At 45.1% G+C, this 20,760-nt stretch overlaps 1 protein-coding gene across 1 annotated transcript in view; it reads right to left on the bottom strand.

Annotated features, from left to right (window-relative positions):
• Positions 1–20,760, bottom strand: part of CPED1 (cadherin like and PC-esterase domain containing 1) — a 178,782-nt gene that overhangs the window by 110,895 nt on the left and 47,127 nt on the right. The window contains exons 5-6 of the mRNA XM_069976564.1: positions 15,060–15,186; positions 10,472–10,643 (exon numbers count right to left, since the gene is read on the bottom strand). Coding sequence (XP_069832665.1) covers positions 10,472–10,643; positions 15,060–15,186 — 299 coding nt within the window. The remainder of the gene's footprint in view (positions 1–10,471; positions 10,644–15,059; positions 15,187–20,760) is intronic.

Here is a 20,760-nt window from a genome sequence, read left to right as displayed (position 1 = left end):
TTAGTGTAGGGACCGATGTGTATCAGATACCTGCACGCGGTACATGGGGCAGTGTGGCTTGATCAATTCACATACAGAATTCTGATGTTTTTTATGCAGCCGAGAGGTGCAGCACTCTTTTTCTTCCCTGAACCTCTCTTGTCTACTGCCTACTGCTCTCCTGCCAGGCCTAACATGGGCCTGCTCTGATATCGCCTCGGACACAGCTATGCCCTGCACTTGATTGTCCCCTGTCTCTTCCCCCACGTGCTCATCATCATCAAAGAGCAGTTCGCTGCTCATAGATGCCAACAGTTCCCTTGCAGGCGGCAGGTCAAATGTTAGCGGGATGTTGCTGAGGATGTCAGATAGAGGACATGGGGGAATTGCTGTGTGCCCGTGCCAAGTCAGGGTCGTGTCCGAGGTGGATCCTTGTGAATGTCGAAGTGTGAGCCAGCCACTCCAGGACTGTGGAATTAGACATGTGGACACAACCCTGGTGTGACAAAGGAAGCTCAGGCCTGCCAATGGACCCTCTTCCTGCGCTACTTCCTCTTCTGCCCCTTGAGCCAGACTCTCCCCTGCCCTCTGCCTGAAACGCTTTGTGAGGTTTCCTGCTGCCACTGTGCCATGACTTTATATTACACTGATATAGGACTTGTAATATATAGAACAAGTATAGAAATTGTCTATATATGTAGCACTTTTTTTAAGACTTTTGTGCTATACACCTGCACCAAGTATTTTTGTCTCTCAGGATAAGACGGATGTGATATACACACTATCAGAAAGGTCCAAGTATAGAAATTGTCTATATATATATATATATATATATATATATATATATATATAGCACTTTTTTAAAAATATTATGCTATACACCTGCACCAGGTATTTTTGTCTCTCAGGATAAGACAGATGTGATATACACACTATCAGAAGTATAGGACTTGTATATCTGTACAGCACGTTTTTGTTCCGTGCACCCTTTGCTGTCCTTTGCCTAATCTATCTATCTTTCGCCCTCTCTATATTTCTCTCTCAATCACTAGATATTTCTCCTCTCCGCTTTCCTAATCTTTCCTTTCCTACAATATCTTCTCAGTAGTCTGTAGTACACAACAGCAGCAGCACCAGCAGCTTTTTGTCAATGACGAGCTCTTTGCACCGCTAACAGTATGCTTTCCCTCTCTCTCTCTCTCTCTCTCTCTCTCTCTCTCTCTCTACACACTGCGTGGTGCAGTCATGGGACCGCTCCTCTTAAAGCAATACCGACGTCACATAGGGGGTGGGCTAGTGCAAGATCCCTGCTGATTGGATGTGTACTGGGCATCATGGGAAAGCGCTTTTCCCACCCAGAACACTTCCTGCTTTCTAGAATTGCGGCTGCCATTTTAGAAAGCAAGAACAAAAAAAAAACAAAAAACGGAGCAGATTTCCAAAAATCCAAATCCGATTGGACTCGGATTTTTGGAAAAATCCGAACCGGATCCCATACCGGCCGAACCGGTTCGCTCATCTCTAGACATGATGTGTGAAAGGGGCCATAATGTCACATGATTCATCTGAATATAACAATGTTGCACCACGTGATGAAATAATATGCAGGTTTGGGTCTATTATACAGTGAGATACCAGACACATTCTAGAGCAACATAAAACATTTATTAATGCAGATCTCATTTCTAGGTCAAAAAGAGGGACATGTAAGGGACAAAGAGGGATAGAGGGACGTGGGTCAAAAGTAGGGACTGTCCCTCCAAAAGAGGGACACTTGGGAGGTACAGTATGTTACAATGATGTCACAGTAGTGTGTCTATTTACAGGCCGCGCTCTATTACAATAATGTCACAGTAGTGTGTCTATTTACACATACCTCCCAACTTTGGCTGAGAGGAAAGAGGGACATGGACACGCCCTTAACCCCACCCAAAGACACGCCCTATCCCAAGACACGCCCCTAACCCCCAAGACACGCCCCTACCCTCCCATATCACGTCTTCCACTGTAGTGCCACATTGGTTTTCTTGCAGAAAAAAATGGTTTGACCAGGATGGTAAGTATAGCACTTTAACTTATATCTCTTTTCCTTCTGAGCTAACTCTTGGCTTTGGCTCATTTCCTCTGCAAAAAAAAAATCTTTTTAATTTCTGAAGACTGTAGCTGGCGATAAGTGATAAAACTTAGAATATAACATATTGTGGATTACATCCCTACACTGAATGGAGAGATATATACACACTCAGTAGGAAGATAAGTATATAATACACTGCTGTATACCTACACTGAATGGAGAGATATATACACACTCAGGAGGAAGATAAGTATATAATACACTGCTGTATACCTACACAGAATGGAGAGATATATACACACTCATACAGAAGGATAATAAGTATATAATACACTGCTGTATACCTACACAGAATGGAGAAATATATACACACTCATACAGGAAGATAAGTATATAATACACTGCTGATCACCAGGGCTGTATTTACAGCTTGGGCTGCACTAGGTCTCAATACGCCCGTTGTGAAGGCCCATTTGAACACGCCAATTATCGCTATTAGCAAAAGATCTAAATATCACCAACATATATGACTAAATAATGCCACCATACAATAACTTAAAGTGACTGTACCACAAGGCCCAGGCTGAAGCTTTGGAGGCGGGCTGACCCACCCTTAGGGTACTATTACACCAACAGATCTGACGACAGATTATCTTCCAAAGATTTGAAGCCAAACCCAGGAGTGGATTTGAAAAGAGGAGAAATCCAGTCTTTCCTTTATGACCTGATCACTGTTTATAGTCTGTTTCTGGCTTTGGCTTCAAATCTTTGGCAGATAATCTGTCGTCAGATCTGTTGGTGTAATAGTACCCTAGTGGGAAGAAACTCCAGCCCCTCCATGACGTGACTGCATTAGAATCAATGGAACCCTATCATAGAGGGGCGGGGGTTTCCCCCCACTAAGGGTGGGTCGGCCGCCTCCAGTGCTTCAGCCTGGGCCTGGTGGTACAGTCACTTTAATGCCGCTACTGTAGACTAACTGCATAGCATGATAAATAAAGTACCTCTAGTAATTGCCAAGTTGCATTATATAAGCAAGAAAAAAAAATTCCTGTAGTGCTTCTCTAACTCCCCACTTTTGGCCATAAGTACCAAGGCCTATTTTTCAAATCTTTGTGAAACTTAAAGTGTACTGATCGTCTTTCTCTGGTGGCAGGATATCCTGTACATGCGCGCAGCGGAGATGGAATACTTCCGGCAGTGTCGTTGCATACAGTGCAATTGATGGTATTGTTGGACCTTCACAGGTACTGTAGCATGGTGGCAGCATTTTGACAGCGTATCCTGCCACCAGCGAACTCTTTAAGGCTATGTTCATATGCTGTACAAACAACAACCGTTCAGCTTGAATGGCCGTTGTTTAACACAACCTACGGCTGGAGTTATTGAACATGTTCATTACTTCTGACCATAGTTAGCGTTAAACAACAGTTGTTCACGTGGAACGGCCGTTGTTTGTACAGCATATGGACATATATGTGGTCACCAGTAGCTGCGCAATCATGGCAACATTGTACATCTATTGGTGACCACATAGGGACATGGATTAAACTACATACATGGACCAGAATTGTGGGGAAACAGTATTAAAGGTGATATCCTCTCTTTTAGGAGTGATTCTCTATTATCAGGAGGGATTCTCTATTATCAGGAGGGATTCTCTATTATCAGGAGGGATTCTCTATTATTATCTCTCTGTACCCTCTGGACTGCCATGATGAGTTTTAGCTACTATGTAAAGTTAAGTTGTGGCTCTGCCTCCTCAGCCTAATGCAGCAGCCTGCTGGGAGTAGTAGTATTAGAAGTCATCTGATTACTCCCCCTAGAGAAGGGGGTTTTCCTTATAGTGACTTTAGGGGACATCAGACAATACACAGATAATGAGCACTTCATCCACAGTCCCTCCAGGTCACTGTCTGCCGTCCAGGCTGGTCAGGCAGAGAAGCCTCATTCATCACACTTAACTCCTTCCCTCCTGGCAGTGCCTGGTAGCATCAGCAGCTGGCTGACAGACATGATAGCAGACAGCTAACCTCAGTGCACAGCAGGGAAGGGGTTAAGTCACTTCCATCCTCCCCTCCCCCCTTCTCTGCTGAGTCCGTACAGTGCTCTGGGTGCTCAGCACAGAAGGTGGGGGATGTGCTGAGTCCAAAGGTAACTTAACCGCTTCCTTGTAAACTGCCTCCTGCTCGGCCTCATTAACACCCCCATCCCCTGATACCGGGCCGTGCAGCAGCAGTGCTCCTCTTCTCCCTCCTTCACGGTCTTCTGGTGGGCGGGAGCAGGGAGTAGTTCCCCTGCTTCATTGGTGCAGCCGGCTGATACACTCCTGAGGCCGGGAACAGACTCATCAGAGGGAGTTCGTATCTCCCGCACTCTTGTGGCTGGAGGCAGAATGCAGCTTCCGGTCACAGGAGCCAGCCAATCACAGCCCCGCATCTGCCAGCGCTCACCAGGAGCACTCGTAGTTAAAGGGCCAGCTGTGTTTTGGGAAGCGGGACACTTGGGGCCCGTTCCGGGACGGCGGGACATGACCCCAAAATCGGGACTGTCCCGCCGAAAACGGGACGGTTGGGAGGTATGATTTACAGGCCGCGCTCTATTACAATAATGTCACAGTAGTGTGTCTATTTACAGGCCGCGCTCTATTACAATGATGTCACAGTGGTGTGTCTATTTACAGGCCGCACTCTATTACAATAATGTCACTGTGGTGTGTCTATTTACAGGCCGCACTCTATTACAATGATGTCACAGTGGTGTGTCTATTTATATGCTGTACTTATTGCAATGATGTCACAGAAGTGTATTTATTCATTCAAGATAAATTGAATCTCTTTCCACAAAACTATTTAACTGCATGTCATATAAAACAATAAACATATTATCCTTACCTGTCTGCATTCCCTCGGTGTCCTCCTCTGGTGTACCCCGCTGACTGCAGAGCTTCCACTTCTAATGGTCCTTTTACATGGAACGACTATTGTTTGAATTTTCGCAATAACTATCGCATTTGAGCGATAATCGGCTCGTGTAAACACAGCGAACGATCAAGCGATGAGCGAGAAATCGTTCATTTTGATCTTTAAACATGTTCTCAAATTATCGTTGGTCTTTTGCTAAAAATTTGCAGATCGCTTTGTGTCAACAGTCAAAGATTCACCCTATGTGTAAGACAGGGCCGTTTTAATACATTGGTGGGCCCAGTGCACAGCCCTCAAGAGTGGGCCCCCCCCCCCTTCCCTTTTGGCACATTGTATAATGTACTGAATTTGCCCCCACACTGTATCAAGAGCCCCAATACATACAGTAGTTACCTTATAACACTATTTCCACCATACAGTGATTACATATTACATAAAAACTGCACTAAACAAAACAGAAAGATATTACCAATGATACCATTACATATTACCGCCACATCATGACCCCTAACACTACAATCCTATAACAGAGTGCAGTTACATCCAGTGACTCACCGGGGGCGTCTTCTCCGATCAGAGTCTGTCACCTTTTCTTTTTCTCTCCATCCAGCCTGGGCCACCTTGAAGTCTTCTCCTGGCTGTGAATCTTCTCTCCAGAATCTGCCAGACAAATATTTAAGGCTCCAACACATACAGTAGTTAGGTCCCTTGTACCCCTATACAGTAGTTACACCCCTCTGTACCCCTACATAGTTACACCCCTCTGTGCCTCCATAGTTTTAAGGTGTCCCTGTAGTATATAGACCCTCATGTGCTCCTCCAGTTATATACAGCCCTCCTGTGCGCTCCCCCATTAGTATATAGCCCCCCTGTGCACTCTCCCCAGTAGTATATAGCCCCCCTGTGCTCTCCCACAATAGTATATAGCCCCCCTGTGCTCTCCCCCAATAGTATATAGCCCCCTGTGCTCTCCCACAATAGTATATAGCCCCCCCTGTGCTCTCCCCCCAATAGTATATAGCCCCCCTGTGCTCTCCCCAATAGTATATAGCCCCCCTGTGCTCTCCCCAATATATAGCCCCCCTGTGCTCTCCCCCATAGTATATAGACCCCTGTGCTCCCCAATAGTATATAGCCCCCCGTGCTCTCCCACAATAGTATATAGCCCCCCTGTGCTCTCCCACAATAGTATATAGCCCCCCCTGTGCTCTCCCCCCAATATTATATAGCCCCCCTGTGCTCTCCTCCCAATAGTATATAGCCCCCTGTGCTCCCCCATAGTATATAGCCCCCTCTGCTCCCCCATAGTATATAGCCCCCTGTGCTCCCCCATAGTATATAGCCCCCTGTGCTCCCCCATAGTATATAGCCCCCTGTACTCCCCCATAGTATATAGCCCCCTGTGCTCCTACATAGTATATAGCCCCCTGTGCTCCCCCATAGTATATAGCCCCCTGTGCTCCCCCATAGTATATAGCCCCCTGTGCTCCCCATAGTATATAGCTCCCCCATAGTATATAGCCCCCTGTGCTCCCCAGTAGAATATAGCCCCCTGTGCTCCCCCATAGTATATAGCTCCCCTGTGCTCCCCAGTAGTATAAGGCTCCCCTGTGCTCCCCCATAGTATATAGTCCCCTGTGCTCCCCCATAGTATATAGCCTCCTGTGCTCCCCCATAGTATATAGCCCCCTGTGCTCCCCCATAGTATATAGCCCCCTGTGCTTCCCCATAGTATATAGTCCCCTGTGCTCCCCAATAGTATATAGCCCCCCTGTGCGCTCTCCCATTAGTATATAGCCCCCCGTGCTCTCCCACAATAGTATATAGCCCCCCTGTGCTCTCCCACAATAGTATATAGCCCCCCCTGTGCTCTCCCCCCAATATTATATAGCCCCCCTGTGCTCTCCACCCAATAGTATATAGCCCCCTGTGCTCCCCCATAGTATATAGCCCCCTCTGCTCCCCCATAGTATATAGCCCCCTGTGCTCCCCCATAGTATATATCCCCCTGTGCTTCCCCATAGTATATAGCCCCCTGTACTCCCCCATAGTATATAGCCCCCTGTGCTCCTACATAGTATATAGCCCCCTGTGCTCCCCCATAGTATATAGCCCCCTGTGCTCCCCATAGTATATAGCTCCCCCATAGTATATAGCCCCCTGTGCTCCCCAGTAGAATATAGCCCCCTGTGCTCCCCCATAGTATATAGCTCCCCTGTGCTCCCCAGTAGTATAAGGCTCCCCTGTGCTCCCCCATAGTATATAGCCCCCTGTGCTCCCCCATAGTATATAGCCCCCTGTGCTCCCCCATAGTATATAGCCCCCTGTGCTCCCCCATAGTATATAGCCCCCTGTGCTTCCCCATAGTATATAGTCCCCTGTGCTCCCCCATAGTATATAGCCCCCTGTGCTCCCCCATAGTATATAGCTCCCCTGTGCTCCCCCATAGTATATAGCCCCCTGTGCTCCCCCATAGTATATAGCCCCCTGTGCTCCCCCATAGTATATAGCTCCCCTGTGCTCCCCCATAGTATATAGCTCCCCTGTGCTCCCCCATAGTATATAGCCCCCTGTGCTCCCCCATAGTATATAGCCCCCTGTGCTCCCCCATAGTATATAGCCCCCTGTGCTCCCCAGTAGAATATAGCCCCCTGTGCTCCCCCATAGTATATAGCTCCCCTGTGCTCCCCAGTAGTATAAGGCTCCCCTGTGCTCCCCCATAGTATATAGCTCCCCTGTGCTCCCCCATAGTATATAGCCCCCTGTGCTCCCCCATAGTATATAGCCCCCTGTGCTCCCCCATAGTATATAGCCCCCTGTGCTCCCCCATAGTATATAGCTTCCCTGTGCTCCCCCATAGTATATAGCCCCCTGTGCTCCCCCATAGTATATAGCCCCCTGTGCTCCCCCATAGTATATAGCTCCCCTGTGCTCCCCCATAGTATATAGCCCCCTGTGCTCCCCCATAGTATATAGCCCCCTGTGCTCCCCCATAGTATATAGCTCCCCTGTGCTCCCCCATAGTATATAGCTCCCCTGTGCTCCCCCATAGTATATAGCCCCCTGTGCTCCCCCATAGTATATAGCCCCCTGTGCTCCCCCATAGTATATAGCCCCCTGTGCTCCCCAGTAGAATATAGCCCCCTGTGCTCCCCCATAGTATATAGCTCCCCTGTGCTCCCCAGTAGTATAAGGCTCCCCTGTGCTCCCCCATAGTATATAGCTCCCCTGTGCTCCCCCATAGTATATAGCCCCCTGTGCTCCCCCATAGTATATAGCCCCCTGTGCTCCCCCATAGTATATAGCCCCCTGTGCTCCCCCATAGTATATAGCTTCCCTGTGCTCCCCCATAGTATATAGCCCCCTGTGCTCCCCCATAGTATATAGCCCCCTGTGCTCCCCCATAGTATATAGCTCCCCTGTGCTCCCCCATAGTATATAGCCCCCTGTGCTTCCCCATAGTATATAGCTCCCCTGTGCTCCCCCATAGTATATAGCCCCCTGTGCTCCCCCATAGTATATAGCCCCCTGTGCTTCCCCATAGTATATAGTCCCCTGTGCTCCCCCATAGTATATAGCCGCCTGTGCTCCCCCATAGTATATAGCCCCTGTGCTCCCCCATAGTATATAGCCCCCTGTGCTCCCCCATAGTATATAGCTCCCCTGTGCTCCCCCATAGTATATAGCTCCCCTGTGCTCCACCATAGTATATAGCCCCCTGTGCTCCCCCATAGTATATAGCCCCCTGTGCCCCCCCATAGTATATAGCCCCCTGTGCTCCCCCATAGTATATGTGCTCCCCCTCCCATATAACATTGAAAAAAACAAACACTGTTACTCACCTAGGTCCACGCGTTCCTCTTCTCTTCCCTCTTGTGGCCGCACTTCCTGCGGTCACAAGAGGCTGCACTCCCCTTACCCTCGCGCCGACGCTCCAGTGACGTCGGGCGCTAGAGGGAGAGTGCGGCCTCTTGTGACCGCAGGAAGTGCGGCCACAAGAGTGACTGACAGGGAGGGAGCCAATGGCTCTCTCTCTGTCAGTAACGCTGCCGCTGAAGCGCTGAAGCGCCGCAGCAGCGGCGGATGGGGGGGGCCTGCAGGGGGCGCCATGGAGGGGTAAGTAGATTACCCATCCATGGCGCTCCCCCCTGACAGGCTGGTGGCCGCAGCCCTGTGCGACCGCACTGGTCGCACATAGCAACGGCCGGCCTGCTCGGGGGGGCCCCTTTAACCAGTGGGCCCGGTGCACGTGCACCATGTGCCCTCTGGTTAAAGCGGCCCTGGTGTAAGATGGGCTTAAGCGATCTTAATATGATCGCAATAAAAAAAAAATTTCAAACAATTAATCTCTTCATCTAAACGCTGATCGTTATAAAAACAAAATCGTTGCCTCAAAAGTGTTAAACGATCGATTCGACGAATTATCGCTCCATGTAAAAGGACCATAAGACAAACTTATCTCTGGAGTAACAGCCCGCTTAGCCAATCCCTGACTGAGAAGAGACAGCACCGAGGCCAGTGATTGGCTGAGTGGGCTGTCACTCCTTAGACGAGTTTGTCTCACAAGTGTAGGCAGCTGCATACAGTGGGGAACACCAGAGAATATATATATATATATGTATATAATGGTTGACCCCCATATAAGTGACATGCCGCAACACAATACGCAGCACACACACACACACACACACACACACACACACACACACAACTGGGTTCCTGTTGCAATCCCCAGATTTGGAGCATTTTGGCTGTAAGAGAAAAATAGGGGACACCCTCTGTCACCTTAATTTGGTTCCTGTATGCAGATAGGTTGACATGGCAATGTGGGGCCGAACAAAAGCCTCTATGTCTTCAAAGATCCTATCAAGACCAGAACCCTTCTTGAAACCACACTCTCCAATAGTTACTACAGTCATCATTCAACTCATATATGCAAAATACAAAGAATATTTGCTCAATGGCTATAGAACATGACACAACTTTACTTTAGACATAAAGTTTTGGAAATCTTCCATTTATTCTTTTACCTTCTAAAACTATTTCTGTGTATCAAACAATCATGTAAGGCTTTAGTGCCACCTAGTGGGAGTGTTTAGCACTGCAAGTGCATATAAATTTTAAATCATTTTGTATGACAGATTTTGAAAGTAGTAACAAATTAAATGTATACCACATTGTAAAGTAAATCATACGAAGTAAAACAATATGCTGCAATACAATATTACACACCTGAGGAAAAACTATGTTGAGGCAAACAAACAAAAAAGTAACTTTTCAGAAAGCTGTGAATATCCCTTCTAAATACATGTGTACATTTTTCTGGGAAAATGTGAGAAAATATTGTTGATGGAGTTTCATTTTTGGACTTGATGTCAATTTAAAAAAAAAACATAGCAAATGTATAGAATATATATTATAGTACACATCTAATAAACAAAAAAAGCTATAAAATAAAGAATAATTTCTTTACTGTAGCCAATAAAGTGATTACCTGTATTGGAGCAAATAGCTTCTTCGGCTCAGTCTGGACCATTGCCAAGGAATGAATAAATGCACGTAGTGGTGACAGGGATGTGATCACAACAATGGTCCTAATCACTAGAAAGTCTTGAAATGGGGGATGATGATGACGATGATGATGATGATGGGAGACTCCTATATTTCTGTAACAAAGGATGTAACATCCAATCTGTCAGTTATCACCTCTGTCTAGAGGGTCGGCATCATCATAGACATTGCTAGGCTATACCTTATACTCAATGGCCTCAATGAAAGGTGAAATTGTGAAGAGATAAAGTTGCACAGCATTTTATTTTATGAGCCTCCTGGCACTTTGAGATGAAGGTCACAGCAGATTGCACTTATTAAAAAGTTTTTGGCTTTACATAATTGAAGTCACTGTATAATAAAAAGTTCAGCAATTTAGTCCTATTTTTGTGTTCCACTTCCTCAACCCTTTTTAAGATGAGAGTTTGATGTCAGGAAATATTCCTATTTACTTCTACAGGCTGCAAACTGGCTCAGATCAGTATTCCTGTCACAGCTGAGCACTGAGCTATAATTGTATCCAGTCTGGCAATCCTCTGTGAACTAAATACATCACAGCACCAACAAATCTCACTGGGTCACTACCTTGTATGATTGTGGACACAACGGATTAGCTTGGTGTCCAGTATAAAGGTTGCCGTGACTAATACACTATAGCAATCAATTGTATTGGAGGACTATTAGGTCAGGAAAAAAAATGTTGTCGTTCACTGACTGCAAGCAGGGGTATCAAACATTGCAAACTAAAACATAAAGTCATTAGGTCCCCATACATTTTTTTTATAATTTCGGCCAAACCTGCTGCTGGTGTCAGGTTTGCTCATGAGAATAAATTGTATTGGGGCTCCTGACAAATTATTTTGGTGGGGATAGGATTGGGTGTGATGGATTTTCATTGTCTGATCCTTTTGTTCTTGGACATAAAAGCTGCCCCCAGAGTTGTCTGGATGCAGCTTACCTTTCCCCTCCCCATAGAGAACATATGTCAGCTGTAATGAATGTTTATGTGTATGGGCAGGATGAAAGGGATAAGTTATTAAAGTGTATCTGTCGGCACATTCACTGACCCGATCGGCTATAAATTCCTCTCTGTGGCCAGAAGTTTAGGTATCCATGGCAACGATAGATGCCAAAACGGCAATGCACATGACCCCCATCCCGATTCAATGGGGGTCAGGTGCAATATGGTTTCATTGTGCTCGTAGCCAAGGATACCTGAACTTTCAGGTGAAGAGTGGAATACACTGCTAATCTGGCATCAGCTGTCATGACACTTAAAAAAATGTATACCATGTGTTATACGTTTTATTACTGGATGTCTATATAAAGAAATGTCTGCTCTGCTATTCCACACAGCATAAAAAGCAATCACTAACAGTCAGCCTCTCCTAGTTTGATATGACATAGTTACACAGTTAGTCTGGTTGAAAAAAAGACATGTCCATCAAGTTCAACCAGAGAGGGATGGATGCAGGGAAGGGGGATATACAAGGAAGGGATGGATACAGGGAAGGGTATATACAAGCAGCATATGGAAACAGGGAAGGGGGATATACAAGGAGGGGATGGATACAGGGAAGGGGGGTATACAAGGAGGGGATGGATACAGGGAAGGGGGATATACAAGGAAGGGATGGATGCAGAGAAGGGGGATATACAAGGAAGGGATGGATACAGGGAAGGGTATATACAAGGAGCATATGGAAACAGGGAAGGGGGATATACAAGGAGGGGATGGATACAGGGAAGGGGGGTATACAAGGAGGGGATGGATACAGGGAAGGGGGATATACAAGGAAGGGATGGATGCAGAGAAGGGGGATATACAAGGAGGGGATGGATACAGGGAAGGGGGATATACAAGGAGGGGATGGATACAGGGAATGGGGGATATACAAGGAGGGGATGGATACAGGGAAGGGGGATATACAAGGAGGGGATGGATACAGGGAATGGGGGATATACAAGGAGGGGATGGATGCAGAGAAGGGGGATATACAAGGAGGGGGTGGGCATAAAGGGAAGGGGGATATACAAGGAGGGGATGGATGCAGAGAAGGGGGATATACAAGGAGGGGATGGATAAAGGGAAGGGGGATATACAAGGAGGGGATGGATGCAAGGAAGGGGGATATACAAGGAAGGCATGGATACAGGGAAGGGGGATATACAAGGAGGGGATGGATAAAGGGAAGGAAGATATACAAGGAAGGCATGGATGCAGGGAAGGGGGATATACAAGGAGGGGATGGATAAAGGGAAGGAAGATATACAAGGAGGGCATGGATGCAGGGAAGGGGGATATACAAGGAGGGGATGGATAAAGGGAAGGAAGATATACAAGGAGGGCATGGATGCAGGGAAGGGGGATATACAAGGAGGGGATGGATAAAGGGAAGGAAGATATACAAGGAGGGGATGGATGCAGGGAAGGGGGATATACAAGGAGGGGATGGATGGATGCAGGGGAGGGAGGTAAACAAGGAGGGGATGGATACAGGGAAGGGGGATATACAAGGAAGGGATGGATGCAGAGAAGGGGGATATACAAGGAGGGGATGGATACATGGAAGGGGGGATATACAAGGAGGGGATGGATAAAGGGAAGGGGGATATACAAGGAGGGCATGGATGCAGGGAAGGGGGATATACAAGGAGGGCATGGATGCAGGGAAGGGGGATATACAAGGAGGGGATGGATGCAGAGAAGGGGATATACAAGGAGGGGATGGATAAAGGGAAGGGGGATATACAAGGAGGGGATGGATGCAGGGAAGGGGCTTATACAATGAGGGGATGGATAAAGGGAAGGGGGATATACAAGGAGGGATGGATACAGGGAAGGGGGATATAAAAGGAGGGGATGGATACAGGGAAGGGGGATATACAAGGAGGGCATGGATACAGGGAAGGGGGATATACAAGGAGGGCATGGATAACTGGAAGGGGGATATACAAGGAGGGCATGGATGCAGGGAAGGGGCATATACAATTAGGGGATGGATAAAGGGAAGGGGATATACATGGAGGGGATGGATACAGGGAAGGGGGTTATAAGAGGAGGGGATGGATAAAGGGAAGGGGGATATACAAGGAGGGAAGGATACAGGGAAGGGGGTTATAAAAGGAGGGGATGGATACAGGGAAGGGGGATATACAAGGAGGGCATGGATACAGGGAAGGGAGATATACAAGGAGGGCATGGATAACTGGAAGGGGGATATGCAAAGAGGGCATGGATGCAGGGAAGGGGCATATACAAGGAGGGATGGATACAGGGAAGGGGGATATACAAGGAGGGATGGATACAGGGAAGGGGGATATAAAAGGAGGGATGGATACAGGGAAGGGGTATATACGAGGAGGGATGGATAAATGGAAGGGGGATATACGAGGAGGGATGGATAAATGGAAAGGGGATATTCAAGGAGGGCATGGATCCAGGGAAGGGGGATATACAAGGAGGGATGGATACAAGGAAGGGGAATATACAAGGAGGGATGGATGATATTTGGTCTAAGAAGCAAATGATGTTATTTTGGTCTAAGAACTTGTCTAGTCCTGTTTTGAAGCCCTCCACTGCTTTTGCTGTGACCAGATCCTGTGGTAGACTGTTCCACAGAATCACAGTTCTCATGGTAAAGAAGGCTTGTCGCCTCCGGAGATTAAACCATTTTTTCTCCAGGCAGAGGCAGTGCCCCCTTGTTTTTTGAGGCTATATTATTAGCCTATCCTATTGATGGGCTATCTATATTGTCATCTGCCTTCACACACCTATACAAACAAATCTTGAGATTCATTGATCATGTGATATAAGGATTTCTCCTTAGGAATGTGAAAGAATGACCCAATACACATAAAGATACATGTCTATGGGGAAAAGTCACAAACTGCCTAAAGGGGCGGAATTAATAAAGACCCCTATTCATTAGGAGGCGTCATGAGCCGGCACAGAAAACAGTGCTCTGGGGGTGCTGGGACCACTGAGGGTTATTAGCACATTTGGAATTGGAACTTGTACATCACTGGTACAGAGCCACACATGCATACCTAAAAAATTCCTTATGTGCAAGATTAGTGTTAGATTTGCTTTAAATCAAGTTAAATGTTAAAAACTTTTAAAAGAATTCTGGTGATGTCTTTTGTGTTTTCTATTTTGTTATCTATACTAAAAAAATAATCATAAAATCTTGCAGGTTTCATTTTGGCCACTAAGCCTAATATTAAGCTAAGACTTTGCTGTTCTGCAGTGATTACTTTCCTACAGTGCCCTCCTTGACAGAATTACAGTGAAGGTAATACCAGTAGAGAGATATGACAATGTATAATGTTTAGCCTCCCATTCTCTGTGGAATTAACTCTTCACAGATCACAGAGCTTGCCTGGTAAACTATCCCCTTGTTATCAATTGGGGTTTTCAGTCACAATGATAAAAAAGGGAAAAAAATATTTTTAAAAAATTACAAGCTACAGTGTATCAAGTGTCAGTAAGTAATATGCAAGTAAATTTTTTTTCTAATAATAATTCTTACCGATGCTGACTCTCAAGTAACTGGTTAATGCCCCAAGCGGTTAAGTACTGATGTATCTTTCTGCCACTGTTTGAGGTTATTTTACTGTCTTCAGGATTGTGTGTACACATTGACATGTTCTGCAGTTCTATAAGGATAAGTAAGGAGAAATAAGAGTAAGGAAAAATAATGTAGCTTCTTGGGACTAGTACACAATATACACATGTACACACCAAAATGAGAGGTGCTATACAGGCCCACCTCTGTGACCCTAACAAGTCATATAGACAGAGGTTCTTGCCATGGAACAATCCCTTTAAGAATACATTTTAAGTATATTACATAAACAATTAGAACACAAGCCAGCAAGTCTGATCTGGTTGATGCTTGGGAATTGTAGTGAAAGTATCAGCCATTCCCTTGCACCCATCTACGTTATAAAAGTAAACATCTGTTTCTTTGCTTGTCTCTCTGTCTGTCGATCAGCTATAAGCATCCATATGCCTCAACCGCATAAATGGCAACACTCCCGGGTTTGCTGGGACTGTCCCTAATATTACCATCCCAGGCAATGTCCCAGCAAACATATTTTATTAAGGCCAGGTGCAGAGTGCTCAGCCTCCTCACTGTAAGAGGTTAAATGGTGATGAATATATTATAATAATACAAATTTGCTCTGATAATGGAATATTGATTTTCTCTGACTGCACTCAATGATTATATAAATCACTTGTATGAACCACTTATTTATATATAATTGCTGTGGACACTAATATATTATATGCTTCAAAAAGGTGCATTTAAGCCAAAACATCTCATAATTAAAGTGATGTCTCATTGCTAATGGATTATCACAGTCTGTCCTATAGGCATCTAAACTCCTGAACCATTTAACCTGAAATTTGGCGTGGATCACAAGCAACATGCATGGTAAGTACACACTGCTTGTCATCTGGAGACTGACAGCACAGATACATACATATCTGTGCTGTCAGTTTCCAGGGCTGCGCGAACAATACAAGGATCATTCATGCAGTCAGGCCGTTATTGCTGCAAGAGCGCCAATCTCACTGACCGGCATTCGTTTGCACTCCCCTGGGGCCAATAAATCAAATAGTGTAAAAGGACCCTAGGCCTTCTTGGCACCCCTGGAATGAATCTAATGAACACACAAAAAGACAACTTTATACTTGGGCAGCACCAAGCAATTTGTATAGTTTAAAATAAATTTCAGGCTGGGCAGCACCAAGCAATTTGTATAGTTTAAAATAAATTTCAGGCTCCTTTCAAGTGCATCCTCAATCGGGACAAGGTGTCATTTTTGCAGGTGGGGGGGTTAGTATTTTACATGCCAGTCTTACAAATATGCCTGAGTAAGATGCACTAGGTATATAAATGGATGCAAAAGCATCCTGTTAAATAGTTACTCACCACCTTTCTGTAAATAGCTAAAGAAGCCTTTTTTGCTACATTTATATAAAATGCCAGTAGGTGGCAGACAAGAGCTTATATAATATTTATTGTTCATACCATAGCAGAAACCTTTGCTATAAGTGCAGCCTGAATCATCCAGAAAAGTGCAACAGTGCAGGTTCATCATTGCCAAATTCCATCATTCTGTTGAAAACTACATTTCATCATGCAGTCGGAAGGTCATCTCTGCACTGCTAAACCCAACAGGACTCATACTTCATTTGTGTTTGTTTCTATTAAAGATGGGATTTAGCTTCAGGACACTGAGGATATAGCCCTGAATATTTCTTTTAACATAGTGTTATATTCATGTAGTTTATACATAACAGCGTTCAATGTAAATTCAACACAGGACCATGGTGATTTTACTATGTTTGTAAAATGAATTACCAAAACACAAAGCAATCGTCCTGTTTTCACTTCATTTTAAAGAATTACTTCACCCAACAAATTGTAATTTACTTCTATTAAAAAATCTCCAGTCTTCCAGTACTTATCAGCTCCTGTATGTCCTGCAGTAAAAGTGGTGTATTCTCTCCAGTCTGACACAGTGCTCACTGCTGCTACCTCTGTGTATGATGGGAACTGCAGGACATACAGCAGCTGATAAATACTGGAAGACTTGAGATTTTTAATAGAAGTAAATTAGAAATCTCTGGCACTTTGATTTGAAAGTTTTTTGTTTTTTTTTGCGGAATTACCCCTTTAAGCTTCTGTTCAAAATATATATACATATATATACCTAAGTGCATGTTCACACAGACTGAAAATGCTACCACTCATTTGCCTTTAAAAAGCATCAATGGTGGTGCATGGGGGGTGATTAGGCTTCCCCTAATCGGATTGGGGAAACCAGATCACCGTTACCTATCAGGCCGGGACTCTATTACTATGGGCTCCAGCAGCCCTCAGAATTGAGCAGCCAAATAGTAGTGGAGCCAAATGTTTATGTATTTAAAAATATATATATTTTTAATAATAAAAAGCCCTTTCTCATATTAAACATTTAAACCACACCCTTTTGTCATTTTATACATAGAAATAAAAAAATAAACATATTTGGTTTCGCCACATGCATTAAAGGACAACTCCCACAAAAATTTTTTTTTGCTCATTTAACACACATTACAAAGTTATATAACTTTGTAATGTGGTTAAATACCCAGCCTGGCCCCCTTCCCCCACTTTCGGACCCCCGACCCCCCACCCCGGAAGTTAAGGAATGTATACATTACCTATTACGATCGTCACGGTCCTCTTCTCCGGGGCGGCATCTGGTGACGACGACGTCAGAGCCGAGGGGCGGTCCGGGTCTTCTTCCTCCTCGGCGTCTTCATGCAAAGTGAATGGGGATGAAAAGGCTGCTGGTGCACATGCGCACCAGCAGCCTTTTCATTGGCTGGAGCGCATCACATGGCTTCCAGCTTGCTCAGCCCTGATTGGCTGAGCTTGCTGGAAGCCATGTGATGCGCTCCAGCCAATGAAAAGGCTGCCGGTGCGCAAGCGCACTGGCAGCCTTTTCCATCCCCTGGACCCGGAAGTTGGAGACATCGCTGGATGGCGGACGGCGGCGACGGAGAGGCGGACGGCGGGCGAATCGAGTGGCGATCGTCACCGGAGAGATGGTGAGTATGGTGTCTGTGTGTGTCTGTGTTTTTTTTTTTTGGGGGTCCCGCGGGAGTTGTCCTTTAACTATTAAATTATGACATTCCTGATCTTGCATGGTAAACAGCAAAAGCGCAAAAAAATTCCAAAGCACAGAATTCTTGATTTTTAGATACATCAAATCCAGAAGAATTGTAATAAAAAGTGATCAAAATGTTGCATATACGCAAGCAAGGTACTGATAGAAAGTACAGGTCATGTTGCAAAAATGACACCTCACACAACACCATAGACCAAAGAATAAAAGCGTTATAAGGATGGTAGTATAGCAATTATAAGAACATTTAGACACAAGGAGGAAAAAAACAAAAGTGCAAAAGCAAAAATTGTCTCAGTCCTTAAGGGGTTAAATAAGCGCTCAATGTCAAACATCAGACTCATATAAAAAGACACACAATCAGCCAATCAATGAGAGTGATAATCGGCTAATTGGATCTTTTCTGCAGCTAACTAAATGCATCATTTGCAGACTGGGGCTCGGTTCACACGTTGTAAGAGTGCGGCTGTATGTGCGGCTGTAATTGTGCGGCGGTATTTTTGATGGTTCGTGTGTATGCTGGGAAGTATAGGATATGCGGCTGCACAGTGCACACTATCTCTGAATCTACGGCCCTATCGTAAACGGACCCGTAAAAAATGAACAAGACCATTGTTTGCGGCTGGACATGCGGCCGTGGATTGACAGGCGGTCCGTACGGAGTACTTCAAAAATAGCCGGCAATGATGCCGAATGCCGATGCCTCTAATAGTTAATATATTAAATTAATCAAAGACATTTTATTTGTAATCAAGACACTTTCGTTGATCAATAATTTATTTCTAACGAATCCATCATTTTGCAATTAAATATACTGTTAAAAAAAATAGATATATAAATAAATGTATATTTATCTATATATTTATTTTTTGACAGTATATTGAATTGCACAATGATGGATTCGTTAGAATTAAATTATTGACCAACGAAACTGAATTTATTTCCAAGAAAATGTGTTTTATTCATTAAATATTAATTAGTACAGGAAGCTCTATAAGCCGTGAATTCATATGCCGGCAATAGAGCTTTCTGTACTAATCATCACTTTACTTTAATGAAAACATCAAATGTTTCTTCTAATTATGTTATCACAATAGCATTATTAGAAGAAACATTTAGAATTATATGTGCGCTCAGCTGATTGGCTGTTCGGCTGAGCGCACATATAATAAGCCGGTCCGCAGTACAGTCACTTCATTGTGCTGCGGACCAGCGAAGAGGACACATCGGGGTGAGTATAGAGCTCTCCCCACCCCCCTCCCCGGCACTGCACCCCTCCCAGCAAGGAAGGGGGGGTCACTTAACCCCTTCCTTGCTGGGATGGGTGCAGTCTGACATCAGTCTGGCCCCCCGGGGGTTAAGGGGGATGCAATACATCCTCCCTTAACCCCTTGGGGGCCAGACTGTAAGCAGCGATCTGTAAAGATGCTGCATACTGTAAGGAGCACAACACCGCTCACAATGATGGGTGTTGTGCTCCTGTTTGTGTTTTTTTTGTGTGTTTCTCCCTTTTTGTTTTTCAGATATCGGTATCCTGGGGATTACGTCGGATTCCATGGACTACGTCGATGACCAGCGGTTGTTCTTTGAATTTTTTAAATAAAATGGTCAATGAGGGGTGTGGGGGTGTTTTTCTTTGAATAAAATTTTTTTTAAACTTGTGTCTTGTCTTTATTTCTTTACTTTTTAGACTTAGTAGTGGAAGCCGTCTAATAGACGGAATCCATTACTAAGTTGGGGCCTAGTGTTAGCCGGTATAAAATGGCTAACACTAACCCCCTATTATTACCCCAGTACCCAATGCCACCAGGGGTACTGGGAAGAGCCGGGTGCCAGTGGTCCCGGAGCGTCAAAATTGGCGCTCCTGGACCGGGCGGCAGTAGGCTGGTAAGATTTAGGCTGGGGAGGGCCTAAAACAATGGCTCTTCCCACCCTGGTGTTACCAGGCTGCTGTCGTTTGGTTTTTAACCCGGCTGGTTATAAAAATAGGGGGGACCCTATGCGGGTTTTTTTTTAAATAAATAAATAATTAAAAAAAAACGCATAGGGTCCCCCCTATTTTTATAACCATTCATCCATTTTAACAGTATATTTAATTGCAAAATGATGGAATCGTTTACATTTAATTATTGAACAATAAAAGGGACTTTATTAGACAGAAAATGTGTTTTATTAATTCAATATATTAACCATGAGACACATCGGCATTAGTGCAGAGGATCGCAAACCCCGGTAATAGCGATTCATGTAAACTGTGTTCCCTGCTTTCCCAGATGCATCCAGAGGTGTTTGCATCACTTTCTTAACATTTTATTTGTTATTTTTAGTTGAACCAGATTTCAAAGTAAATGACCGTATGTTTTGAGCCGCATGTCTATTTTTTCCCACGGCCGGAGTTTCACCCGCACATTTACAGCCGCATAAAAAATACAGCCGCACAGTTACAGCGTGTGAACCCAGCCTGAGGGTGCGTGCACACGACAGAATTCCCACTGCATATTCCGTCGCTCGTACCCGCACGAGGTGGCGCGCATCCCCGCCCGTGCC

Source organism: Dendropsophus ebraccatus, chromosome 1, assembly GCF_027789765.1.
Source record: "Dendropsophus ebraccatus isolate aDenEbr1 chromosome 1, aDenEbr1.pat, whole genome shotgun sequence".
NCBI classification, from domain to species: Eukaryota; Metazoa; Chordata; class Amphibia; order Anura; family Hylidae; genus Dendropsophus; species Dendropsophus ebraccatus.
Note: the sequence above shows the minus strand (reverse complement) of the source record. Positions and strands in the feature narration are given on the sequence as shown.